Source organism: Nipponia nippon, unplaced genomic scaffold, assembly GCF_047370975.1.
Source record: "Nipponia nippon isolate SJK-2023a ecotype South Korea unplaced genomic scaffold, ASM4737097v1 scaffold_9, whole genome shotgun sequence".
Classification (NCBI taxonomy): domain Eukaryota; kingdom Metazoa; phylum Chordata; class Aves; order Pelecaniformes; family Threskiornithidae; genus Nipponia; species Nipponia nippon.
In genome coordinates this window covers 47,490,362-47,514,191 of record NW_028262413.1, presented here as the reverse complement: position 1 = coordinate 47,514,191, position 23,830 = coordinate 47,490,362, and the positions used below count along the sequence as shown (strand labels likewise).

Sequence of the window (23,830 nt, the reverse complement as noted above, 5' to 3'; positions counted from 1 at the left end):
AGAATACAAAGCCAATGACTTTAAAGCCATTGATTGTAGAAAACCTGAAAAAAGGTAATTTCAAAACAAATCTCACAAAGCAATGGCAATAAGCTTCAGGATTGAGGTCCTTTGCCAAGGAATGATCTTTCCTTACATGTTTCAAACGTCTCTCTCAGCCCAGACGGCTTAACTATGCAGGAATCTCAAAAGTGTTAAGAGGCAGCCTATGAGGAGATCATGTCAGCCCATGTCAAAAATGTATATTTACACTGCGTTAACCAAAGAAAGTTCAAGGTTGCATTACGCTAAGAATCGCAACGTTTACGAAGCCCAACCCCTCAGGCAGAATTCAGCGGCGGCGCCGCAGCCGCTCCCTCACGCCGGGGCTGAGCCCTCCCGCCACCTCAGCAGCGGGCCGCGCCGCCCGCGCCTCAGCCGAGGCGGCCTCCCCGGGCAGCAGGGGTCCCGCGGGGGCCGGGGAAGGACGGGACCGGCTCGGGCCCTGCCCGGACCCACCTGCACCGGGACGGCTCCCGCCTCCCGCCCCGGCTCCACGAAGCCGGCCATGGCGGCTGCCGCCCTCGCCCCTAGCAACGGGACGCGCTGGCCGGACCGCACCATCCGCCTCGCCGCGGGGGGGGAGGAAGCGCACGTCAAACGGGGGCCGAGCCCGCTCTCCGGCTCGCCCCTCGCCGCCTCCCTCCCCCGCCGCCCGCAGGCGGGTGGTAGCGGCGGAGCCGGAAGGGGCGCGGCGGCGGGCGCCATGGCGGCGGCGGGGCCCTTCGCGCTGGTGACCAGCTGCGCCGCCGGCTTCGCGGCCGAGGAGCTCGTCAAACGTGAGTCGGCGTCGTCGCCGCGGAGGCGGCGCGCTGCGGGACCCGGACGGGCGCAGCCGCGGGGGCCCGGCCCGCCCGCAACTGCAGGCCTCGGCCTGGCAGCTCCTCACCCCCAGGCCGGCCCTTCAGGGCAGCCGTGCTCCCCTCGGGCACCGTCCTCCGAGCGGCCGAGCCCTGGCCAGGGCGGCCGCCTGGCCCCCTGCCGGCCCCCGGGCCTGTGGCCCTCGAGGAGGTCGTCAGGGGCTTCCTTGTAGCTTTAAGGAAATCAGCTGTTTAAGAGAGACTGTATAGAGCCGCGGTTGTGTTTTGTACCCTCTGACAGCAGGGAGCAGGCGATACCACCACCACAACCGACAGGGAAAAAAAGGAAGCCCCCACATCCTAAAAAGCTTTGTTACCCACTGGCCACTTGCCATGTCTTAGGTGTGAATAAACGGTCATAAGTTATACCTGGACTAAATAACATGGGAATTGCTTTGAGGCTGAATACTACCTTCTTCAATAACAAATGAAGAACAGATTCGTCAGACCATGAGGTTTGCTGCTGGCCACTCTGGTCGTTCACAGAGAGCGCAAAAATGACCTTGTTTCACTGGGACATGTCAGTGGCCCAGCTGGCCCCTAGAACAAGGGGGGCACACCAGAGCAACGGGAGTGGCTCAGGAGCATAGGCAAGGGAAAAACAAAAGCAGACTAAATACTGTCCCTCTGGTTTCATCTTTCCATTAACAAAGTGAACAGACTATCTTGGACCTCAAGGATAGCAGAATTTCTAAAATTCCTGGTGAACTCTTGCTTTACTCAGGCTTGCTTCCATGCATTAGACCATTTGTTGTCCCAATGCAGAAGCACAAAAAAGGGAAAGCTAGAAAATTCTTCCTTTCTGCAGTTGTCAGAATTGTAGATTACACTTACTCCGTATGAAATATGTAGAACTCATTCTGTAGGAAGTGGTTTTCCTGGACCCCAGTTCCCCTTTTTATGGCTTGAAAAAGGGAACATAAGAGTAAGACCTGATGGCAGAGAACACTTTGGTGGAGTTTTTAGTAATTCTAAAATCAGGGGGATTCCAGGAAGAAGCTGTTTATATCTTGGTTTTACCACTACAACTTGTTAGTACAGCCTTGCTTTTTAGGGAACTGTCATGAGCACTTTGATGTGCATACTAAGATGTATAACTTATCAACACACCCACCCCCTTTTCTGGATTTGTTTTTGGCTGTTTCTGAGTGAGATCGTACTTAGGACCTCATAAAGCAGAGGGCTGCCCCCAGGGACTGGCTCCCTCCATCTTATTAAACCACATTTTGCAACAAGAATGACAGTATAAGGTCTGCAGTCAAAGGCTACTCTGTCAAAGCAGCTGGGTTGATATTGAATTGTTTGAGGATTCCATACCAAAGATCATTATTATTGGTTGTTGCTTATTTTTGAGGAAGGTATAAGCAAATTAGAAGGAATTATGCAAAGTTCCTGTAGGTTTCCTTTGATTATTTTTCATAGTGAAATTAAATAAATAAAGGTGAGCAAAAAGCTTCACAGAAATGCTATTTAATCTGAAAACATCTTAAAACTTAAGATTTTTTTTTTTTAAATAGTACTTACTTTGAAATGTCTAGGCCTCCACTGTTTTCCAGTACCAAAACTGGAGTCTTACAGATAGTCTTTTTGTGTCTTCTGATTGGGTTTCTCCACAAAAGACATTAAAATCTTCCTGAAAGAAACATGATCATTTACTAAAATAAATACCATGAGAATTTTAAGTTCCTGCTTTGTATAGCAAGTGAAATTACATCAGATCCAGGAGCGTAAGCAGAACAAGCATTGTAAAACATTCAAGGACATACTGGTAAGGACAAGGCAGCTGTGGCTGGCTACTGTAGGCTGGGCTAAAGGGTTTTGGTGGGTTGGCACAAAACACTGGTGCAGTTCTCAGAACTTGTGCTTTTGCAGTGTGAAAGCATCACAGCAGGTTAGAGGCATTATTTGACAACGGTTTAGCTCAACACTGAGAACAAGACCATTACATGAGCACCTCCGAGGCAGTACAGTGTTTGAGATACAGCATGTATGGTTAAATATGCTATTACATACTGTGTTGGTGGGTAGAATCCGTGTAGCGGTTGGGTTTTGAGTCTATGACAGAAACATGAAACAAAGCCCTTATCAGTATTATCACTGCTTTTGCCCCTGCGTTGCTCGATTTCCCTGGTACATGCTCTCTCTAAGCAAACCTAGAAGTAGAAAGAAGCTGCTGTTAGGAGGTGTACGAGAACAGATTTCTCCTGCTGCCTGCTAGAACTTTCCAGGCTAATTACAAGGCTTTTTCCAGTGTTTTCATCCTGTTAAGTAGGAAATGACTTGAGGATGAGAAGACTATTATGGTACATTTGCTAGATATATTTTTGTTCTTTCAAGTTTCTGTGGGATGCCCTGAATGCTTTATTTCATTAGATACTGTGGCAAAACAAAGCTATTTAAAATGCACAGAATAGGACTGGCTCTTGTCTTAGATATATTTATCACAAAAGAAAAGAGCAAATAAGATTTAGTTTTTAAAAATGCTGGCCAACAGATAAATTCTGTCTGATGTGATTCCCCCCCCCCCCTTTTTTGACTGTTTACCACTCCCCGCCTCCCCCACAGCAAAATATCTACCTTGAATGCATAATTCTGAGTTCTCTTTACTCCTTGTGTAGTTTGCAGGAGTATTTTTATGGTGTATTCCACCAGGTGGCTCTCAAGGCCCAGAATGTGAGAACTACTTGGTGTACCTACCAACAAAGAGGACTTGGGATCATCTAGGGCATTGTAGAAAACTGAATTATGTTCTTATAGCATGGATTCAATCAGAAAAAACTCTAGGAAGAGTGATCAATACCTTAATCCCTTTGGGAAAAAAAACTGCATAGAGGAATTGTAATGATTCTGAAAAAATATTGCTGTTAAAGACACAGTATAGTAGAAGTGCTTAAATATGAGTTGGGTGTTAGAGAACAGGGAACACTGCAGCAAGCAGCAAGAGATCTACATCTGGTTCTTTGATTATTATTATTCTGCTCCTTTCTGAAAAATTATTTCTGGTCTCCAGTTCTCCTTCCAAAACAGTATTTGCTGCCTTGCACTAACAGAAGACTTACTAAGCCTCTGTATTACAAAAAAGGGAGCGGATGTTAGGTTTCACAATTTTGCCATGTCCTTTTCCTTGTCTTCTGAACCATAGTTTCACTTATCTTGTCTGTATGCAAGCTCATGAAATTAAAAGTCAACAAGTTCAAATCAGTAAAATGAGCAAACATTTATGTAAATAGCTGAAATTAATTTCCAAAAGTGTTGGTCAGAATTTTGTCCAATTTATTAATAATTATAGATACTTGTGAGTGAAGAAAGGACACAACTAATGAATTTGCTAAAAAACATAAGCTACCGACTGACTGCCTGGAAGTAAAAAAAAAAAACCAACCCTTTTTTCTCTGGACAGATTCCACAGAAGTTTGGAAGTTCACTGAGCTGTACGATACCAGTCACTGTCAGTGACTGGACTGAGCCATGAACTGATGTCGTGTGTCAGTTGCTGTTGTGTTCCGAAATGGTTTTCTGATAGAAAACGGGCAAAGTGAGTCATGAACTGGGGTAAACTGGAGGAAGATAATTGTCCTTCTCTAGCCAATGTGGTGATCTTGGGATAGGTGGGCGTTAGTACAGGGGCTTTGGAGGTTGCATAGGTGGGTAGTGCCAACATATGCAGAAGGTAACGACCCGAGGATGATACTGGAGCTGGCTTAGAAATGGTCTGTTTGGTCCCTAGCCTCAAATAATTCACTGTAGATGAAGCTTCTATTGCTCCAAAATGCTTTTATACGGAGCTATGGGACACTGAAATACATTATGTCTTAATTAGTATTCAGCAGTTATTGGTAAGATTGTAAAAGTTATTTCGGTAAAAGAAGTGTCCAGCATTAGTAGTTGCAGTATTTCTTAGAGGGCCTTGAACTCTAAATCATGATTGTGAATGACACTAAGCAATGTTCTTTCGTGGCCTGAACTTTTCCACGCGTGTTTTTAGTACTCTTTAACAGTGATGCATTTGGAGTCCGTTTGCATTCCTGTCATCCAAACAAGCCACTTCTGCTCTATGAAAAGGCAAGCTAATGAAGTCAGCCCAGTAGGTCTGCCTACTGTTGTGGTCAGAGTGACTCAGTTGGTTTTCCAGGCTCTTTGGATGGCAAACCACTGACACTTTCAATGGCTGGGGAGTTTAAAATTAAAAATGAGTAACTCACTGGAGATAAGTTTGACAAGCCACCTCCTTTTGCCATATTAATTTTCTAGATGTTTATTCTGTATCCAAATAAAAGTGAATGGGGTTTATTCTGACGAATATTCTCTAAAATTAGATATGAAACTATTCTGGCCAAATTTACTTTTTTCATTAAAATATAGGCTGTCTTGGAAAGAAATTCCTGGAATCCAGAGGTGGTAATGTAATCCTTAAAACTAGTTCCAACATGGAATATATCCTTGACAACTCAGTTTGAGTTGCAGTGTTCATTTCTTTTGTAGTCTCTGCTTGTTTACTCTAAAGGCCCAAACCTAATTGGTCTAAGTGACTTTTGTAGAAGAGCACTATTCACAAGATACCCAAACTGCATTTAGTTTCCTGCCATGAGTTATCAGGCTGTTCTGCAGTAATTTGTTACAACCCTACGCACAGGCTGAGACATAGCGAGTCCGAATCCTTTCGGAAAGTTCCTGCAGTCCTTTAAGTTTAGTGTGCAACATCCATTTTTACTGGGAGAGAAATTTCACAGGGGACTGGCAAAATCTCTTTGGATGAAGGAAGGGTAATCAGAAGCACAATGGGATGAAAGACGACTGCTTAAAATACAGGAACAAGTAGCACATAAATGAAATGGGACATGGCCTCAATTCTTCTAGCAGTACTTTGAGGCCTAAATTTGTCCGTGAACTTTCTTGTAAGAAAAAAAAAAATCACTTACAAAGCAAATGTGAAAGTTCTTTCATATTAGCTTTTGAAAATCTTTCATGAGAAGTTCTTTCCTTTTGTATTCTTGCTAGGATAGCCAGCTTCACTGAGCGGCTTTTGAACTGACTTCCTTTCCTCACCCCGTTTTCCTCCCTTTGGCTTTGAGTCTTATTGCCAGTTTTCTGTGTTTCAGTAATTTCTATGGGCTCCTTTATTCTTAGCTTCTTGTGGCATTGACTTGCAATTCTGTTAGCTTGGAACTGATTTTTATTTAGTTATTTAACTGTCAAAACACTAGTAAAGGGAAATTTATAGCATATTTTATGCAGCATTCAAAACCTCCAAACAAAACATCTGGTTTCCAGGGCAAAAAAATTAAGATTATGCCTGCATTTGAAAAGCTAGGCAACAGATAATTCCGGAAAGACGAGGCATCCCTGTGTTTTGGACATGTACAGTGACATTGTCTGCCTAACCTGTTTCTTCTCCCAGTTGCTATAATTTTGGCACATTATATCTAAGCAGGGGGAAAGCTACCTCCATTGGCCCTAATACCCATTTAAAAGAAACTCCTGGTCTAGTAGCGATTGGCACGTATTAAAGAGAGTCCTGTTTACCAAACTGAATTATACCAAGTATAGCACTTAACATCTAGTCCTTCTGAAAGCTCCGGTTTTAAGCAGAAAAAAAATAACTTGTCATCTACCAAAGTGGCTTTATTATGATAGAATATGTACATTAAAGCTACAGATTTTTTAACGTGACATGCTATCATTTGATGATCTGTTTTACCAATTAATCAGGGGGCGGGAATAAGAAGAGTAGACTTGATTTATTTGTGTAGCCTAAATTGAAAAGCTTGGGTTTAAAACTAACTGAAAAGCTCTTCTTGTGTTTCCCTGGCAGATGAATGCACAGGTGTTTGCTTCATGTCAGCAGAGCTAATGCAAGCAGGAGAGAGATACCTGCTGCAAAGTGACTGCAGTATTACTGTGCAGTGTTGCAGGGCAAGCAGAGATCCGTGTATACAAGTTATTATAAGATAAGCAAGGGAAAACTGCTTCTGTGTGCCACTGGAACTGGTGTGTGCTGCTTAAGAGTGATTAAAAACACTGAAAGAATGAAAATCTTTCAAGATTACTGATTTTGGTTAGCTGTATTGGTAGTCTCTTCCATATGAACAAGCTAGGGCCCTAAGAATACAAAGTTTAGAGTCAGGGTTCATTTGGTATTGACTCAGTGTCATCACCCCCAGCCCCAAGGTGACACGGATAGTCTTATCACAGCATAGCTTCTGACTGAAGGCCAATCCCTCTGAAAACTATTGTCATCCAAATTAAAAAGTCAAACTTTCTTAACCTGGAAAAAACATGTAGATGTGGCTTTTTTTTTTTTTTGCTGACCCCCCCCCCCCCCCCCCCTTCTTTTTGTAAGAAACCTGAACAGGAGATTCCCTCCCAGGTTTCTGTTTCTGAGATCAAATTTCTCCCTCAGATTCCCTGTGTCCTCCTCCTTAGTGCTGCAAATAATCCTTCTGGTTTAGATCTCCTCTGTGCTGCCTTGTCCATCATGCTTATTCACCAGCTAGATTTCTCAGACTTTGCAGTTAGTTGCAAAAGTCATTGAACCTTTCTAGGGCAACCTTGGCAATGGGTTTTTCCTGCCTTTTTAGCGATAAGATACATACAATTTCGAATCCACATCCAGACTATTTGGGGAACAGCCTGTTCTAGCATCTCCAGGAACTGTCTCTCAGTAACTTTAAAACATGACCCTTAAGATCTTTGACAACCCATATACTTTATTTCATTTTTTTTAACTCTTCTGATGCCCAAGGAAATTCTAGATGACTCAGTCAATTTTCTGTACAATTGACCTGTGGTTTCAAGTGTCCATAGGTTTCTCCAGCCCGAAAAAGATATTCTGCCCTTTCCAGCAAGGTATAGATGGGGTGCTCTGCTAGTACCTATAATTCAACTCCACCAGGTGGCTGTCACGCTGTGGGAGTGTGCGCTGTGAAGGTTGCTACCAGCACACGAAGGGCAGTGTTTAACGCTACGTTATCAAAGGACTGCCTTGGATTTTAATTGTCGAACTCCTACGTGGAATTTAATGGGAACTACAACTGAATTGCAGTAACTTGGTTTATTTTCTCATTAGTTACCTTCAGGTTTTGGTCACAGTCAAACAGTTCTTTACACCTGAACAAACATGCCAGGTTTGTTTCTGCTGTAATAAAGTCTAGGTATTCTCTCTATACATCCTGTTTACAGTTCGTGAGTTTGAGACTAACACTTTAAAAGGCACTTCCAGGAAAAAAGGCTTGCTTTCTGACGAGCTTCTGTACCATATTTTGTTTTGAAAGCTAGATAATAAACTCTTTTGAAACTAAACTCTTTTGAAAGCTAACTAAAACTCTAGGACAGAGTAACAAATTGAGTTTGAAGCTTTAAAGATCTTAAATATATACTGTTTATTATATAAGTAAAGATGGCTCTGTATTGGCATTGTATCAAGCTTCTCTAGGTAAATTATTTTCTTGATGCTGGCTTTATCATGTCTCATTTGTTTTCTTTTATACAGGTATCACAGGAAAAGATGACCTCAGTGTGGGTGCAACTACAAGTGGAAGAGTTAATTTTTACCCCTGGACAATAGATAATAAATATTATTCTGCAGACATTCACCTCTGTGTAGTACCAAACACATTTCTTGTTACTGGAGATATTGCTGAATCTGTGCAAGCATTTGTTGTGTACTTCGACAGCACAATAGTAAGACTCTTCTGCTTCATTCTATTGCTTTATCTGTATGATATATTTGCCCTATCACAGCGATAACCACAAATTATATTCTCTTCATCTTGTGCCACCCATTCCTTTTAGGCTGTTCTATTAATTGTCAGTAGATCAATGTTAAATTATGCCTGCTAACAATGGAAGTAGTTTCCTTCCCCTTTACTATTATACTCCAGCTGGAAGAGAGGTTTTCAGGATGCAAATATGCCACTGAGTTAGGCAAATCCTCCTCCAGCCCACCACCTCCAGCTTTACTCCTAGCTGATGCTAGTTCAGAAAGGCTGCTTTAGGATAGCCAAGAATGAGGGAGCTAAATGTGAGATTCAGTGCTATCATTTTACCCAAAATTGTTTCTACTAAGCTGGCAGCACTGAAAACAGTGCTTTAGCAAAAGCCAGAAAGATTCCGAGACAAAAAAAAATTCTAAATAAAGAACTGTTTTTCTCCACAGATGGGAAAGGATGCATACCACACATTCTGCAAAGATACCTTTAACCAGACATCTCAGGGCTGTCTCAGAATAACCGGAGCAATGGGATTAGTTCACCAGCCCCCATAACATCCACTTCAGCGTAGAAGATGTAGTAGCTGCACATTGAACCAGAGAGATGCTCAAAATTAAATACTCATGATTAGCCTTAAGTAAAAATCTTTCTTGATCTACACTAGGATGGCATGATATTAATATTAAACATGAAAGGGAGGTCCAAGGCAGTAGGATTAACTCATCTGTAAGGGAAGTCAAGAATCAGAAGGAAGTTGTGTATAAGTCAACTACTCTGATTAGAACACAAGTGCCTTAAACACACTTGATATGCAGCCTAGCGTATTTCCTTCCCTCATTGCTTTTATTCTAATACTATTAATGATTTAAAACTAGTTTAAAAACTGAAGTATTTGAGGATGTATTCCAAAGAACTTTCATTTTTTTCCCCTTTAGAAATCTGGACTTGATAGTGTCTCTGAATGGCTTCCCCTGACAGAAGAGTGGTTACCAGAAGTCATGATCCTGGTTTGCAACAGAGTATCTGAAAATGGTACGAAACCCAAAGAAGTTCCAAACTGACTTAGAGTTATTAACCTTGCCTAATAATTTATTTTCTAGTTAAATCAACACAATTGTTTCTCAAAACGTGTCAGACTGGGCTTGAGATTTGAGAAGAGCCAGGTTACTCTCATGACCAGAAACAGAAGAGTCCTAAGCTCATTGTGGTTAAAACTGAATCAGATTTTTACAAGCTTGCTTAAAATGAGCTCTGCGTATCCCATTCCTAGTATGCCAGCACGCAGTGCAAGGTAACTGAAAAGGCATTCATATTACTGGGTGTGCATGATCCTCTCTGGTGAAGAATGAGGATGACTGTTGGTTGCTTAACTACAGTGGAAAGTACGTTCATCCTTTTTGATCGTTTGGACATTAAATACGCATGTTTCCTTTGATTCTAGATTAGTACATGCAATACAACAGCAAGCTGGAAGGCGCAGATACGTCCCTGTAACTTTCAACAGATTCAAACCTAGAGTTAATAGAACTCTTCGTTCACTGTGGCACTTCACTTTCATTTCCCTTTGAGTACCCACTGCAAAGCCATTTGATTGTATGATATTTGAAAAAAACAATTCAAAGGAGGAGTTTAACTCTGGAGCTTTTGGAATCAAATTCAAAGTGAACAGAGGACCCACGCCAGCTACTATATACTTTTTTCCCCATACAATCCAGAATAAGCAAACAACTGAGGGAATGAAATGCAGCTAAAGATTCAACTGCTGATATTGGTCTCACATGTGTATGTTTAGTATGCATTTTTGTTTCCCAACTTTAGGTGTTAACAGACAGAAAGCTCAAGAATGGTGCATCAAGCATGGCTTTGAACTGGTAGAACTTAACCCCGAGGAACTGCCTGATGAAGATGGTAGGACTGCTACTTCTGTTTTAATTTTTAGAATGAAAAAGCATACCAAAATATCTTCTAAACAATTGCAAGGGACATAACTTTATTTATGTGCTACATGATTACAGCATGGAATGCTCCCAGTTGGTGAGGCTTAGTCTCAGCTATAAAAGGTCAGGAGGACAAGGAGGTTATTTCCTCCAAGAAATTCCATTTGTCTCCTCCCAAATACAGCTGCTGTTTATGTAGTACCTACACAAAAATAATATCTGCTCCTTTTTCTGGCACTAATCCTAGGACTGTATTGATAGATGAGAAGCATTTATATTCCACTTTGGAAATAAATCTAAAAAACAACCACCAGAAATATGCACAAGGGCAGGAAAATTCTTTGTCTTTTTAAAAAATACTTTTAAAACTATTGTACATACCAAGGGAAGATAGACATTATTCAGACAGTGACACGATAGGCTGAAAAGGGGAGATGGTTAAAAACATTTTAGAATTGCATGCAGTGTTACACAGGAAATAAACCAGTTTCAAAATCACTGGCTGACCATATGTTTATAGCTTGAAAAAACCCATCAAGCAAAGTCAAAAGTGTGATGTGTGATGTTCCACTCTTGAAAAGTGACTATGCACTTCCTGACAACCTTATCAGCATCAGCCTTATCTCCTCATTTCAGTGATACAAAAAAAAGTATTTACATCTTACCTCTGTAGAGCCAAAATGAGATAACTGACTCCATTTCCAGGCTTGAGTGGAATTAGTCACTAACATTTGCTCTGTTTCAGGTTCACCAAGTACACGGCTCTCACCAAAAACAATCTGCTCTAAAGGCCTAAGCTAGAACTCAAGTCCCACTCCTTCCCTGCTTTAAAGGCCTAGATAAAAATTGTGTGTCTTGAGTAGCTCAGATCACGCCTTCTCCCCCCACCATGTCTTTAAAGATACATTTCTTTTTGGCACTTCAGTAGTCAGGCAGGAAGGGATACACATACTTCTGATTTACAGAAACCAGAAAAATCAGAAGTGGATACCCCTTAGACTAAAGTTTTTTTATGAAGTGCTTTAAAAGGAAATACTAGTAACATTAAGTCAAGGTTTTTTTCTATTGAATAATTGTTGTAAAGAACAAGCTATTTACTGTTTAAATAATACAAGTAATGGGAATAATAATAGCTCAGGATGTTAATCTCTGGAGCATTAAGATCTATGTTCTTTCCTGGATTTTTAATATGGGAGTTGATTCACTGTGACTCATGCATAGAAGGAAATGTGTTCTACTAACATATTTACCCCATAAACACGCTGTATGAATTACTTACAAAAGATAAAATCGATGCAGTAAACATACTGAGCCGACATCTGCTCAAAAATAATGACATTTCTGGCAGCTCATCACAAATGAACCGGACCTCTTGCTATGACTACACTGGCAATCAGTTGTGCAGTAAGGACAAGAACTCTGAGACTCTCGATAGTGAGACTGATACAAAACCAAACAGCAGTGTCGTAGAGGGCAAAATATTTGATCTAAGGGGTCATAGACAGCTTTAAATGAATTATTAAAGGCAGTTTCAATTACTACACCTGTCCCTGAGTCATCCTAGAAGAGTTTGATTTTTAAGCAATGGCATTTTTGTATCCAAAGGGTTTGGGTTTTTTTTTCCCTATTGTTTTGAGACCTGCACAAACATGGGAAGCTGACTAAACTGAGAAAATGGGAAAACTGACTTCATAAAGTTGCATCAGATCTATTCAGTAAATAAGTTGAAGTCCAAATAATGCTTTCCTGGGTCTTTCAAGTTACTGTAATTCACAGGATTACTGGTACGCTTGGAGTTAGATGTTGTGAAGATAGCTTTACAACGATCATTTTCATTTTTAACGAGCACCGCACCTTTTTTAAATGGTTGCCTCAAGTCCTTTACTTTCTAAAAGAAGGAAAATTAATTCTAGCATCTATTTTTATGCCATACAGCTTTCTAAAAGATCTTGGGGTAAAAGCAACGGCAACTTAAAAATTGTCTATTACTATTAAATTTACTTATATGTTATTTAACAACGTAGGCCTCATGCTAAATATTTAACAAAAGGCCACTCAGAATGTAGATCTCTCTACAAAAGGCTGTGAGCTCACAGTTCATAATAGCTGGAAGCCTTGGCCAAGAAGCGAGGCATTCATTTATTTTGGTTTGGCCTCTCATGAAGCAAAGGCAAGAAATCTGCATTTCCTAACAAAACGTATATTGATTGTGGTAAGATAGGACAGGGATTCAGACACACACCTTCTTACTTTCAGGCACGTAATGGGTTTTGGTCTAATTGTCAGGAGTGCAATGGCTTTGTCTTTTGGTTTAGATGACTTTCCAGAGTCAACCGGAGTGAAACGAATTGTGCAAGCTTTGAATGCCAACGTGTGGTCCAACGTAGTCATGAAGAGCGGTATGTAACACAGGTTCCTCTTATATGAATTCTGGAGAATGCAAGGCCTAGAGGGCTTAGTATTTTTAGCAAAAGTTTAAACTGAGCAGCCGCAGTGCCACTACTACTGCCACTGCATCAGTACAAAGAGAACTAGACCACCCCTCAACCTTCTCCATGGAACAGTAGGGTTTCAGGTATTGCTTTCCTTGTCCCTTGACACACAGGGAAACCTACAGGCAGTGGGTGAGATTTATTCCTGTTTCAGCATCTGTTCCTGTTCCTTCTGTACTCGGACTTGCTCTCTACCGGTAACTTCAGTTAAATATTCCACTAACTCTTCAAATTTCAATGAAAAATGAAAGCTTGTTCCACCAAACTCTAGCAGCAAACAGCTAGTCATTATCAGCTCGGTCTAAAAACTGATACATAGTTTAGTGTAGAAGGCGAGTGTTAAATTCCAACTTTGTTATAGTTTTTTGAAAAAAAAATATTTAAAACAGGGATGAGAATAGCAAGTGCAGAGATGAGATTTGGCAAAGAAGTGATTTCAAATGTCTGTTGAAGGACATACTAAGTGCATTGCAAGAAGGACTGTCTTCCCTACAGAAAACCCCACTTGAGTACATGAAAGCCACAGAATTTTTTGAAAACAATGCAAACAGAGGCAACCCCAGATAATTTCCTGCAGATAACTGATCATCGGGTACAGTTAGAATTTTGGAAAAATCACTTTAGGATTAGAGTCATTAGAAAAGGAAACGCTGTGGCTAACCCAGAGTTACTGCAGGTGTAGATACTTCCATTTATTATTCCATTCCTTTAATTACCTTTCCAATAACACAAGCTGTTGCAGGAAATGTAGGAAGATTGAACTCCTGTGGAGTGCTTGGCCTTACATTTCTTATTTCACAAAGTCTCATCCCACTAGCAGCCTTCCAATGTCTGTCTGCTCCCTAATGGACAATTTTCCGCTGTTGCGGCTTCTTCCTTACTACGTCTTTTAACTGGTAATGATTTCAAGTGCTGAGAGGCTTCTGCTAGTTCCTGTGACTGCAAGATGGTTACTGGGACTCAGTACAACTAGGATGAGAATGACTAAACCAATAATATTTTTTTATTTTTTTCTTTAGGGTAGCCTTCTGAGTATTTCTCATACCACATCAGAATGAGGTTAAGGTTGGTTCTAACTTAATGGAACCATTGTAGAAAAATTGGTACCCATTTGAGATGGTGTAAAGTTCTCTCACTAGCACTAAAGCTGTTTTCTTAACAGTGTATTTCCTGCATTTGACAGATGCCACATTACAGAAGAACAGAACTTAGTCACGTGTTCAGGTCTTCGTGGGGGGGAAATTCCTATGCATCATTAGTGTGTTCTGTAAAGGTCAGGCTCCTTGAAAATCCAGAGTTTCTATCTCCGCAGCACAGAAACCACATAGCAATGATGCAAGTTACTACAAACCCCTCAGGAAGAGAACTATATTTGGAAGTTGTTGCAGCTGACTATGCCTTCAAAGAGAAATCGTTGAGCTCATTTTACTTAAAATAAAACTTTTTACAACCTGTAATGTATCTTTTTGTTTTCGACTTCCTCCTGATCCTGGAAACTGGCCACCATCTAAAACAAACTGTAGCTTTTCTACTGAATTACTATAACTGCTGGTCATTTAGAAACTATGCAGTCGTGCTTCACGCAAAGATTTGTCATAGAGTATAAGGTGTTTGTGTAGCAGTAAAGGCTTATAGCACTGTTAAGTGTAGCCATCCAAAAAGCCAATGTTACAGCGCTGCCTTACTTCAGCTATCTGTTTGTATGAGAATTTAAGTTCGCAGACAGAGCAAGAATGACTTTCAAGTACAAGCATTAAACCCATATTATTTTAAGGGGTTCTACCTTAAACACAGTTCTTAAGTTGTGAAGTAGTTTTTTCACACGCCTATTAAGACAATTCTTGACCTTTTGATTTTTTTTCCTCTAACCATTAAATACATTCATTCTCACACCAATTCATAAAAACAGGTATTAAATATAGCATAGTTGAATTATAAACATTTTTACATCGAGTAATACCACATGCTTTGAGAGTAAATAAAGCAGTATTGTCTCTACTAAAAGAAAAACAAGCAGTCTTACCTGAGAGTCTCCAGAGGGCAATTTCTTTTTGCACTTGGTGTAAAGTTGTTGGTTCTCCAGGCCTCAGAGCTCTCTTTAATCTGAGAATGAGGTGGTTTTCTTTCCCTTGTGCAGCAGGGCACAGTAGTTCCTCAGCAAACATCTTACCCCCACAAAGGTTGTCTTCAGCTGTCCCTTCAGGAGCAAAGCCAGGTGACCTAGACAGTAAGAGGAGAAACAATTCACTGCCCTCTGGAAGAGGCTCCTTGGCCACTTTCCTGCCTAAATACGTGCTCAGTGGTCCCAGCTGAAGCTGGTTCCCGAGGGTGGGGCCAGTAATGAGCCTGGCTCTCTTTGCAAAGAATGAGCCTGATTTAGGGGAACTGTTTAAACTTAGTTATTTAAACAAATTATGAATGTTGACTTTTTAATTCCAATTTTGTATGGAAGTCAGGATCACCACAGGTCAGCTAGAGGCGGACTGTGGAAGAATAACAGATAAAGACAGTGGAAAACATTTTGCGATGAAATGAGCCTGTACGAGCCTGGAAGCCATGCTCAGAACAACAGCGTACCAGAGCTCCATGGCTATTGATGAGTGACACCTGTGAAACTCGAGAGACTCCATCATAACGCAGCCACTGCAATAAGTTGAGTGAGATAATTTTTGGCTTTGCTGCTGTCAGAGCACTGTGTAAGGCATCCCCCGCTTCCTGAATTGCACCCAGAAGTTGAAATAATTTTTACATCCAATAAAAAGAGTTTATAGGAAGGCTTTTTCAAGGGTGTGCCTGCAACCAAGTGTTATGTCTACCACCTCCCTAACCACCGATCCAGAAACAAATGGCTGCTTTTGCAGAGATCCCTGCTGTAGAATCCAGTACTTTCTAACTAGGACAACATTTTGTAATTACGCTGGCTGAGGTTTTGTGCGTGTGGTGGTGGGCGGGATGGAGCCCCTGTCATTTTTCTGTACAGGATGAACGCTAGTCGATATGAAAGAGGTACCTGATGAGGTGACTTCATCCACCCCGCTGCCAGTGTGGGAATGTTCTCGCTCAAGTACATGCTGGACTGCAGAGTCCAATCTAGCTTCAGATGACTCAGAAATTGGCTAAATGTTCATCTTTACAGCTTCTCTGAAGACAGCTCTTTGCTCAGCCTGCTGAAACATGGGGAAGCCGCTTTGTTTTGGGTTGTGAGTCCCAATCTTTTATCACGCAAACGCCTGTTAATTTAGCTGGCAGACTTCACGGGCTTTCACATGCCTTGCAACTGAACATTTTTTAAGGCGATTCATTCGGCTCGACTGAATCATTTCTTCCCAAACCTTTGGCGAGTGATCCGTTAAAGCAGTAAAACTGTAGAAAACAGAGCCAGTTGAAACAAATACCTGCTGGGGGGAGTACGAGGGGAGAAAAGGGCTGGGACAGGACACACGTGGGCCTAAGTAAGTACATAGGGAAGATTATTACCCAGGAAATGAGGTCTTAGTCATTCTCTAATGGAGACGTGTTTACATGTTTTCTAGAGAGCTGATGGTTTTAGTTACACATTCAGCTCTTCAAAATGAAATTTGGTATAAATGGCAAGTAAATTTGGACCGTGTGTAAAAATGACATCATCTCAACATTTGAGTCTAGAGCTTAGTCATTAGTGTAATATTAATTTAAAACACTTTTTTTTTTTTAAAGTAAACTTAATTGTTTTTCTGGCACAGGTCATTGTTTCCTGGCTATTTGTAGTATGATAACTTAATACTATTTTTTTTTAGTTGACTAAATACTATGATTTTCAGAAAAATCTCCCGAGTCCTCTGTGTAACTGCAAATATTTACTACTCAACGCAAGGCCAGCAGAAAGCATGGCTTAGAAAAAACCCAACCCATCATATCACCTATTATGCATACATTTTTATGTAAAAAAATAAAGTTTTAAAAATACAGTTAGTTTAATTTTAAAATACTGTGCTGTAGCTATTCTCTTAGATGAAAAAAGATGATTGTTTAGTTTTAGGTTTGAATTAAAACTTTTTCAAATACCATTGAAATACACAGTAGGTGAGCAGATGTGGAAAGCCCGAAGCACCTTGCAGTGAGAAGCAACATTGGATTTGATGGCTGGGTCCTTCCACGAATTCCAAATTAGATATTTTTAAAGTTGCCTTTGCCATTACTGTAGCGCTCAACCTATGTAGACAATATCTGTATAAGCAAAAGCACTCGTTGCATTTCCTGTATTTAACCACAATCTCAGTGCTGCTTCCCGTGGACGGTGAAACCTGGTCTGCTGAACGCCAGTAACAGCAAACGCTGCTTCTGCATTTTGAAAACCGCCTTGTTTGGAATCGGAAGAGATTTGCCAGACCAAATCCTGACAGAGCAGTGACTTCAAATAAGAAGAAAAAAGAGCTCACACCTCTTGTGGCTTACACATCTATTCCCTGTTGGTAATGTTTAGCAGTAAATGTTGTTAGTATACTTTAAAAAAAGCTTAGAGACTGTGAAAAGTTTCTGCTTAAAATAGTGCACTGATACAGTTTTACAGGGTGCTGTGTGTGCCTTCCCTGAAATATTCTCTATCCCATCTGGGCAGTGACAACCATTTGTAATAACTTTGCGTTTTCTGTCCAGCTAACAGCTGTTTTGTTTTCAGACAGGACCCAGGGCTTTGGTCTTCTCAGTACGTTAGCAGGTGCGAACTGTAGCATTGGGTCAGAAGAGAACCAAGATACAGAAGTAAACAGTAATTCCTATTTCTTGTTCTTTGCTCATACTGTTTTTGCGTTGCTCTTTCCTATTGTCACACTTGGTGGGGTGGTGGGGGGGGCTTTCTTTTTTTTTCCTCCTTTCTCAAGGGATGCTTCACAGCCTCTTGCAATGTATGTTAAAGAAACATTTCTGATGTCTGAAAATCTACCTGCATTTTTCTTACAAGTCCTCCTGAGACAGTTGTTCCTAGGAGCTGTCACCTCATGGCTGTGAGCTTGCTGTCTTTCAGGACATGGCCTCAGAGCTCATCATTTTACCTGGAGATGCCCGATTGTGTTCTCAGTGTGGAAAGCTGTTGGGTGTTGATTGCACTGACTTCAGCACTGCGTAAATGCTTTACCCCATACGAACCACTGGAGCCGAGGAAAGATTATTAAAAGCTCCATTCGAGATGTTGTTTTTCATTAATATCCAAGAGCAGCGTTCTGTGCAAAACAAAAACTATCACTTGATAGTGTTATTTAAAAAAACAACAGCAAAGCTATCAGAGAAAAGCATGTAGCACCTACGTACAGTGTTGCAGAAGTGGCTTTTTATAATATACGTGGTACAGGTTTTGCAGTAACAGTTTAAGATAAAGCGTAAGCTTTTGAAGTCAAAACAGGAAGCGCCTGATTTGCTGGTGAGCTTTTTAGGTTCACAATTATATTATACTCTAATATCTATTTGTTTCCTGACAGTCCAATCCATCATCAGCAGACAGAGAAGAAGCCCATTTAGACAACAGAGAAGATGGAGCTAGCACAAACAGCCTGCAGATGGACAGCATTGTAGGTAAGCTCACCCTCTGCTTGGAGCAGGCACCCCTGGCTGGGATGGTCCCAGAAAGCCCCTGGCTTTTTCTCAATGAAACGTATGGCATAAATGCGCTTGGCAGAGCCAGCAGAGGCTAATTGTTTAGTCTTTAGGGTTCTCCTCCTTGAAAAAATGGGCCCAGGTTTGGGTGGGACAGAGCCCTGGCAGCACTACCAACTGGAAACATTCAGATCTGACTTTGTGAAATTTTCTGATGCGCGTATTGTGTATATTGTGTCTATCTAGAAACATCTTTATAAGAACGAAGTTCCAAGCTTTATGGTTGCAAGGAAAAATATTACAGTTTGACCCAGCAGGAGGCGAATGAAGCACACTCTACTTGGGTCAGTCCTAAGAGGTTCAGGTGTTTTAAGCTACAGGTCCTTAAATAATTGCACCATTCCAGGAGATGAGACTTTCTTACAAGTTTTATGTGGAGATTTTCTAAAGGTTGGGTGTTGTTAGTTGCAGTCTAAGCATAGTCTCATTACTCTTTAATTTACTCCGTGGCTGTTCCTAGACAGATCATTTTATAATAACCAAGAAACCTTAAATATTGGATGAACTCAAAAACTCTCTGTAATGTATCAAAATTAATTACCACTGTAATGATGCCATGAGTTGTCTGTATGAGCAATCAGTAAATTAAATGTTTCTTTCCCTTCTATGGCGTTGCAAACAGGGTTTGCAGATGTTAAAATACTGGTTTTATTAGAAAGGCTTTCATACCTGCTGACAAAACCGAATAATTTACTTTAAACCAACCTATATGCATTTATTTCAGATCCCATGTTAGATGTGGACATTCAAGAGTTAGCCAGCCTAACCACAAGAGATGGTGACCTGGAGAACTTCGAAAGGGTGTTTTCAAAGCTGAAAGAAATGAAAGGTAAGGTACCAGGGAGAGACGTCCTGAGCTATGTCACTGATTCGAATCACTCGAAGGCATGAAAGCCAGTGTGTGAATTGGGAAGACTGTACAAATTCCTGTTCTCCTGTCTGAGGTTTTTTATAAGTAGCTGATCTTTTCATTAATTTGCCCTTCACCTTGACAGTGCTTTTGAAAGAAGTAGATATTGCTCAGCTGACTGCTGTCACGCTGATTTTGTCCACCGTGAACTGATGCTACGCAGTTTTCTGTAAGCAAGCCTTTTTTTTTTAGCTCTACAACTGTGTGCCACTCTTGCCGTTTAAAGCTACAAACGTTTGAGATGAAATCCAGTGTGCTCAGAAGCATCGGCTTTCTGGTGTTCGGGAATTGCAATTGCTCTTACTAAATAAGATTCTTTTTTTACGATCTTCAACTAGTTTCTTGGTAGTCCCCTAAAACCAGCTGCAATAGGTGTTTCTCTCCCTGCTCACTCCTGAGGTTGCCAACCTAAGTCGTGTTCTTTTTCACAGATAAAGCTGCAACGTTGCCTCATGAACAAAGAAAACTGCACGCCGAAAAGGTGAGGTTTTGAAATTGGCATTGAAGTTATTAAAAAAGGGGTTTTCCCTTCTAAGCCATAGTTACTTCTCTTGTAGAGTTCCTGTGTTAAGAGCAGTAAGAACAAACCGTGCAGTCCCAGGGAAGACTGTCTGGTATCGCCCAAGAACTGAATAACAAACCTGGCATTTTGAAACACCAGAAAAAGCTTTCCCCTTTCAAAATTTCTGAAACGAAGGCCCTGCAGTCACTGAGGGTGTAAGCCAGCTTCCACTGAAGTCAATGAAAAAGCCTTGATCTCAAGGAAAATTTAATCATGCCTTAATTAGCACAAGTTTTGCATCATATATGCCTCCCATGAATTCTAAATTATTGCCTCTGTGTTGCTGAAATGTCTTAACTTCAGAGAGGATTAGCATTGTACCTAGAGACATGGTTGCTAGATTTAGCTGCTGCTCAGTTTCTATTTTTTGGATGGTAAATCCAAAATCTTCAGTCATTTGAGGGGAATTTTTCTCCCTGTCCCATCTGTTTTTCCACTGTTAGGTGGCCAAAGCATTCTGGATGGCAATCGGAGGAGACAGAGATGAAATTGAAGGTCTCTCCTCAGACGAAGAAAACTAAGTTCTGCGGTAGCTGTAAGCGACAGAGCAATCCTAAAAGAGCGCTCTTTTCCTGCAACGAGCATTTATTGTGAAAAGCTCCATTTAGCTTTAGTTGCTTTCTTTGGTTAAAGGCTTTGCTGTATCATTGTAGTAAGTAAGTAACACATTCCACAACACCTAATGGTTAGAGTGGTTTTGTCTGACTGTTCATTTATTCTCTCTCAGAGAGTTTTGGAAGGCGATGCATGCAGTTAGAGGAAATAATAATTAGTTTACATTTTTCAAATTAACATTTTCATTGTTTCCTCTTTGGAGTTTAAATAAACAAATTTACTACCAGTTGTCTTTCTACATATGGCTGGTGGTTGTTAAGTGACTACTTAATTCTAAACTCAACATTTTAGACGTAGGCCTGTTTGATGTTTTTATGTAGCTTTATAGCTGACTTACTAGTTAAAACAAACCAGATTTATATGAGCCATGAAGAGAAAGCTGCTGAATTGTACCCTATTGTGGGATGCTATGCCAAGGCTGCAAGGTTAATCCTGCTGTGTGCCAAAGCTATTAAAAATGGCCCACAGGCTTTGAATTCTGTTTGTGTGTGTAAGTATGTGGTCCTTCCCTGGCAAGTCAGGTGTTGTGCCACACTCCCGGGGTTTCCATTAGAAACTAAATTTGGGATTAAATGCAAGACAGATTTTTGCTGCTGTTCCAGGGGTGAAGTTCCCTGCCCAAACCTTCTGCAAGGCTTGGCCTCCAAGGCCTGGCAGAATGCACAGACCTTCTGCTGGTGGATTCTGTCCTAAATACCTGAAGAGAAAAGCTCTGATTTCCAACCCCCCCGCCCCGTCACCTGGTGCCTTTATTACAGCCTTACGCTCCTGTGTGTTCGTTAGAAGGCACCAGAGTACAAGTCTCAAATTGCTGCTTCATGGTATCAAGGGTTAGAAAAAAATGCGTTTGTCCTTAGATTTCATACGTTGTCGTCTTCTGCACAGTCACACAGTCAGACCCACTGGTGAGTGTAAACATGCAAGCGCTAGGAAAAGAAGAAGGAAGACGTAGGCTGGTGAGGGAGAGAGAGGAGAAAAGGCAAATGCCATCCTGTCTCCTTTTCTGCTGCAGTCGGTTGTGAGATACAGTCAGCAGATCAATGGAAAGACGTGGCCGACAGATGCCTTGCTGGAGAACCAGGCCTTCTCTAGTGCTTGTCTGCCATCCCCTGTGAAACAGCATGTATTTTCCCCAAGAGCATTTCCTTATCAATCTGAAAATAGGCCGTGTTCAGCAATCTTATTTAGAAATTTTGAAATTAATTTTCCCAATGTCTGTTTTTTCGTGTCAATAAATTTCGTGAGTCTTGAGATAGTGGCTTTCCATAAATTATTTGACAGCTTCAAATTTTGAAAGCACTTTCACAGTGGTTCTTGTCATCCATTGCCTCTCCTTTTAAGATTCAGCAAAGCTAAAATGATAGGCTGCTTAGAATGCTGTAAATCATTTCCTGGGTAAAAACGGCAGCGTTTTCAATTCTTAAGAAATAGAACTGAAGCCTTGTTAGCGGTTTGAAAAGCATTTCTCATACAAAGACCGAGCAGTAGCTCCGCCGTAGTCAAACACCTGTTTTTAAGAAGAAACGTTCCTTTGACAGGGATACGTTGAAGGCACCGCAGCTACCGGGGCCACCTCTTGAACCGAGGGACACAAAGCAGCTGCCGGGCCTTGCCCGGACTTTGCCATCTCCTCCCCTTTTTCCCCGGCACAGAGAGCTCTAACAAAGAACCGAAGGTGGTTCCTTCCAAGTAGGGAACAGTTTTCCGTGTTTGCTTCTTGGTAGCTGAAGACTTTTTTTTCCTTTCTAGGTATTTGTTGTGCAATAGCGATAAATGGCAAAAGTGCAGAGTAGATTAATTGAACGCAGTGAAGAACATAATGCACTTCAATACTTCATAAAACCAATTCTTTATACATGTGATACGTATGTGACAGTTTATTTAAATTATACAAATTAAAATCAAGTAAGTTCTTTGCTGCCTTTTTTACAAGGTAGTAGCACCTAAATTCCCATAAATGATGCCTTATCCCAGGAATCAGAATTACCCGTTGGGGAACACACTTCAGCCTGTTACAAACAGGAGGAGGAGATTTGTGCTATAGGAAATATAACCTGCAAAGAGTCACAGCTCTTGGTGCAGACGGTGACGAGAACAAGCCTTTGAACGCGCAGGGCAAGTATTGACAGGACAAGCGAGCGTGATTTGATCGGAAGAACAGGGAGTCTGGTGCAGCAGGAGTTAGGCCTGATAGCCCCCGCCCGCAGGGAAGGCATCCACGTTGCTTCTGCCTAAGGCTTGCACAGATACTAGTTTGGTGCAGATCTTGCTAACATGCTAAGAAGTCTTTCGAACATGGTTTTGTTGTAAATGCGTGTCTTGTTTGTAGATGCAGCCTGTGCTTTAAAAAAGCACGATTCGTCAAGGTAGGAAGTGTGGCTAGGAGATATTAGGAAATAGTTTTAAGGATCCTTAAAGAGTATTGTGTTGTATTTTTAAGTCAAAGTTTACTTTGCTGGCAGCTTGTTTTTTTGTTTTGCGGGTTGTTTTTTTTTTCTGAAGAGAGGCTTTGTTTTTAGCTACAGCATTTCTTTACAAAATAGATGTTAGAGAAATGACTAAGAGGGGCAGTAGCGGAAAAGCAAACCTGACACTTGTTGTGTCTCTTTCTTAGTTCCTCTTTGTCTGCCACAGCATTGTTTAGCAACAACAAAAGAATTCCCACCTCAGCATTGTTTAGCAACAAAAGAATTCCCATCTTGGTTTTAAATCCTTATAACAGTTTTGAGGTTGTTAGCTTTCCCTGGTACTGGTACTCCAGTGCTGAACTGGAACCGCTCTGGAACAGCTCTGCAGTTAAGTTAATGCACCGTGGCTAGATGTAGCAGTTTTTCCTAGGTAAAGATGGTCACAAGAGCATCTAGGTATACAGTAAATGAATTTTAAGACACAATTCTGAAGGAAAACATGATGATGCGTCAGTGAAAATGGGAAGCATCGGTTTCTGGCTGTGGTCTTTGCAGGAAAGCTCAAAGGAAAGCGATTACATCTGTTAGCAAAGAGCACCAGAAAGGGTTCCAGCAAACACTCCAAAGGCTGCGAGAGACCTTTAAACCAAACAGAGCTGAAGGAACTGCA

The 23,830-nt window shown here is 41.2% G+C and overlaps 2 protein-coding genes across 2 annotated transcripts in view; one reads left to right on the top strand and one right to left on the bottom strand.

The window, feature by feature from the left end:
* IQCH (IQ motif containing H) overlaps positions 1-747 on the bottom strand; it is a 71,681-nt gene extending 70,934 nt beyond the window's left edge. Inside the window, exon 1 of the mRNA XM_087745458.1 lies at positions 499-747. Coding sequence (XP_087601584.1) covers positions 499-747 — 249 coding nt within the window. The remainder of the gene's footprint in view (positions 1-498) is intronic.
* On the top strand, positions 696-22,003 carry AAGAB (alpha and gamma adaptin binding protein). The gene is made up of 10 exons (XM_087745455.1): positions 696-818; positions 8,389-8,579; positions 9,544-9,640; positions 10,427-10,516; positions 12,861-12,944; positions 17,695-17,777; positions 18,491-18,584; positions 19,390-19,494; positions 20,007-20,056; positions 20,581-22,003. Exons 1-10 carry the CDS (start codon positions 746-748, stop codon positions 20,656-20,658), a joined length of 945 nt encoding a protein of 314 aa, XP_087601581.1. The 5' UTR covers positions 696-745; the 3' UTR covers positions 20,659-22,003.
* Positions 22,004-23,830: the final 1,827 nt, after the last annotated feature.

Bases quoted from the DNA above. Each gene is read 5' to 3' on its own strand.
- AAGAB (XM_087745455.1), top strand. From the start codon at position 746: ATGGCGGCGGCGGGGCCCTTCGCGCTGGTGACCAGCTGCGCCGCCGGC. The intron at 8,580-9,543 runs GTAAGACTCTTC...TTTCCCCTTTAG, and splicing joins TGTACTTCGACAGCACAATA to AAATCTGGACTTGATAGTGT. The intron at 17,778-18,490 runs GTAAACAGTAAT...GTTTCCTGACAG, and splicing joins AAGAGAACCAAGATACAGAA to TCCAATCCATCATCAGCAGA.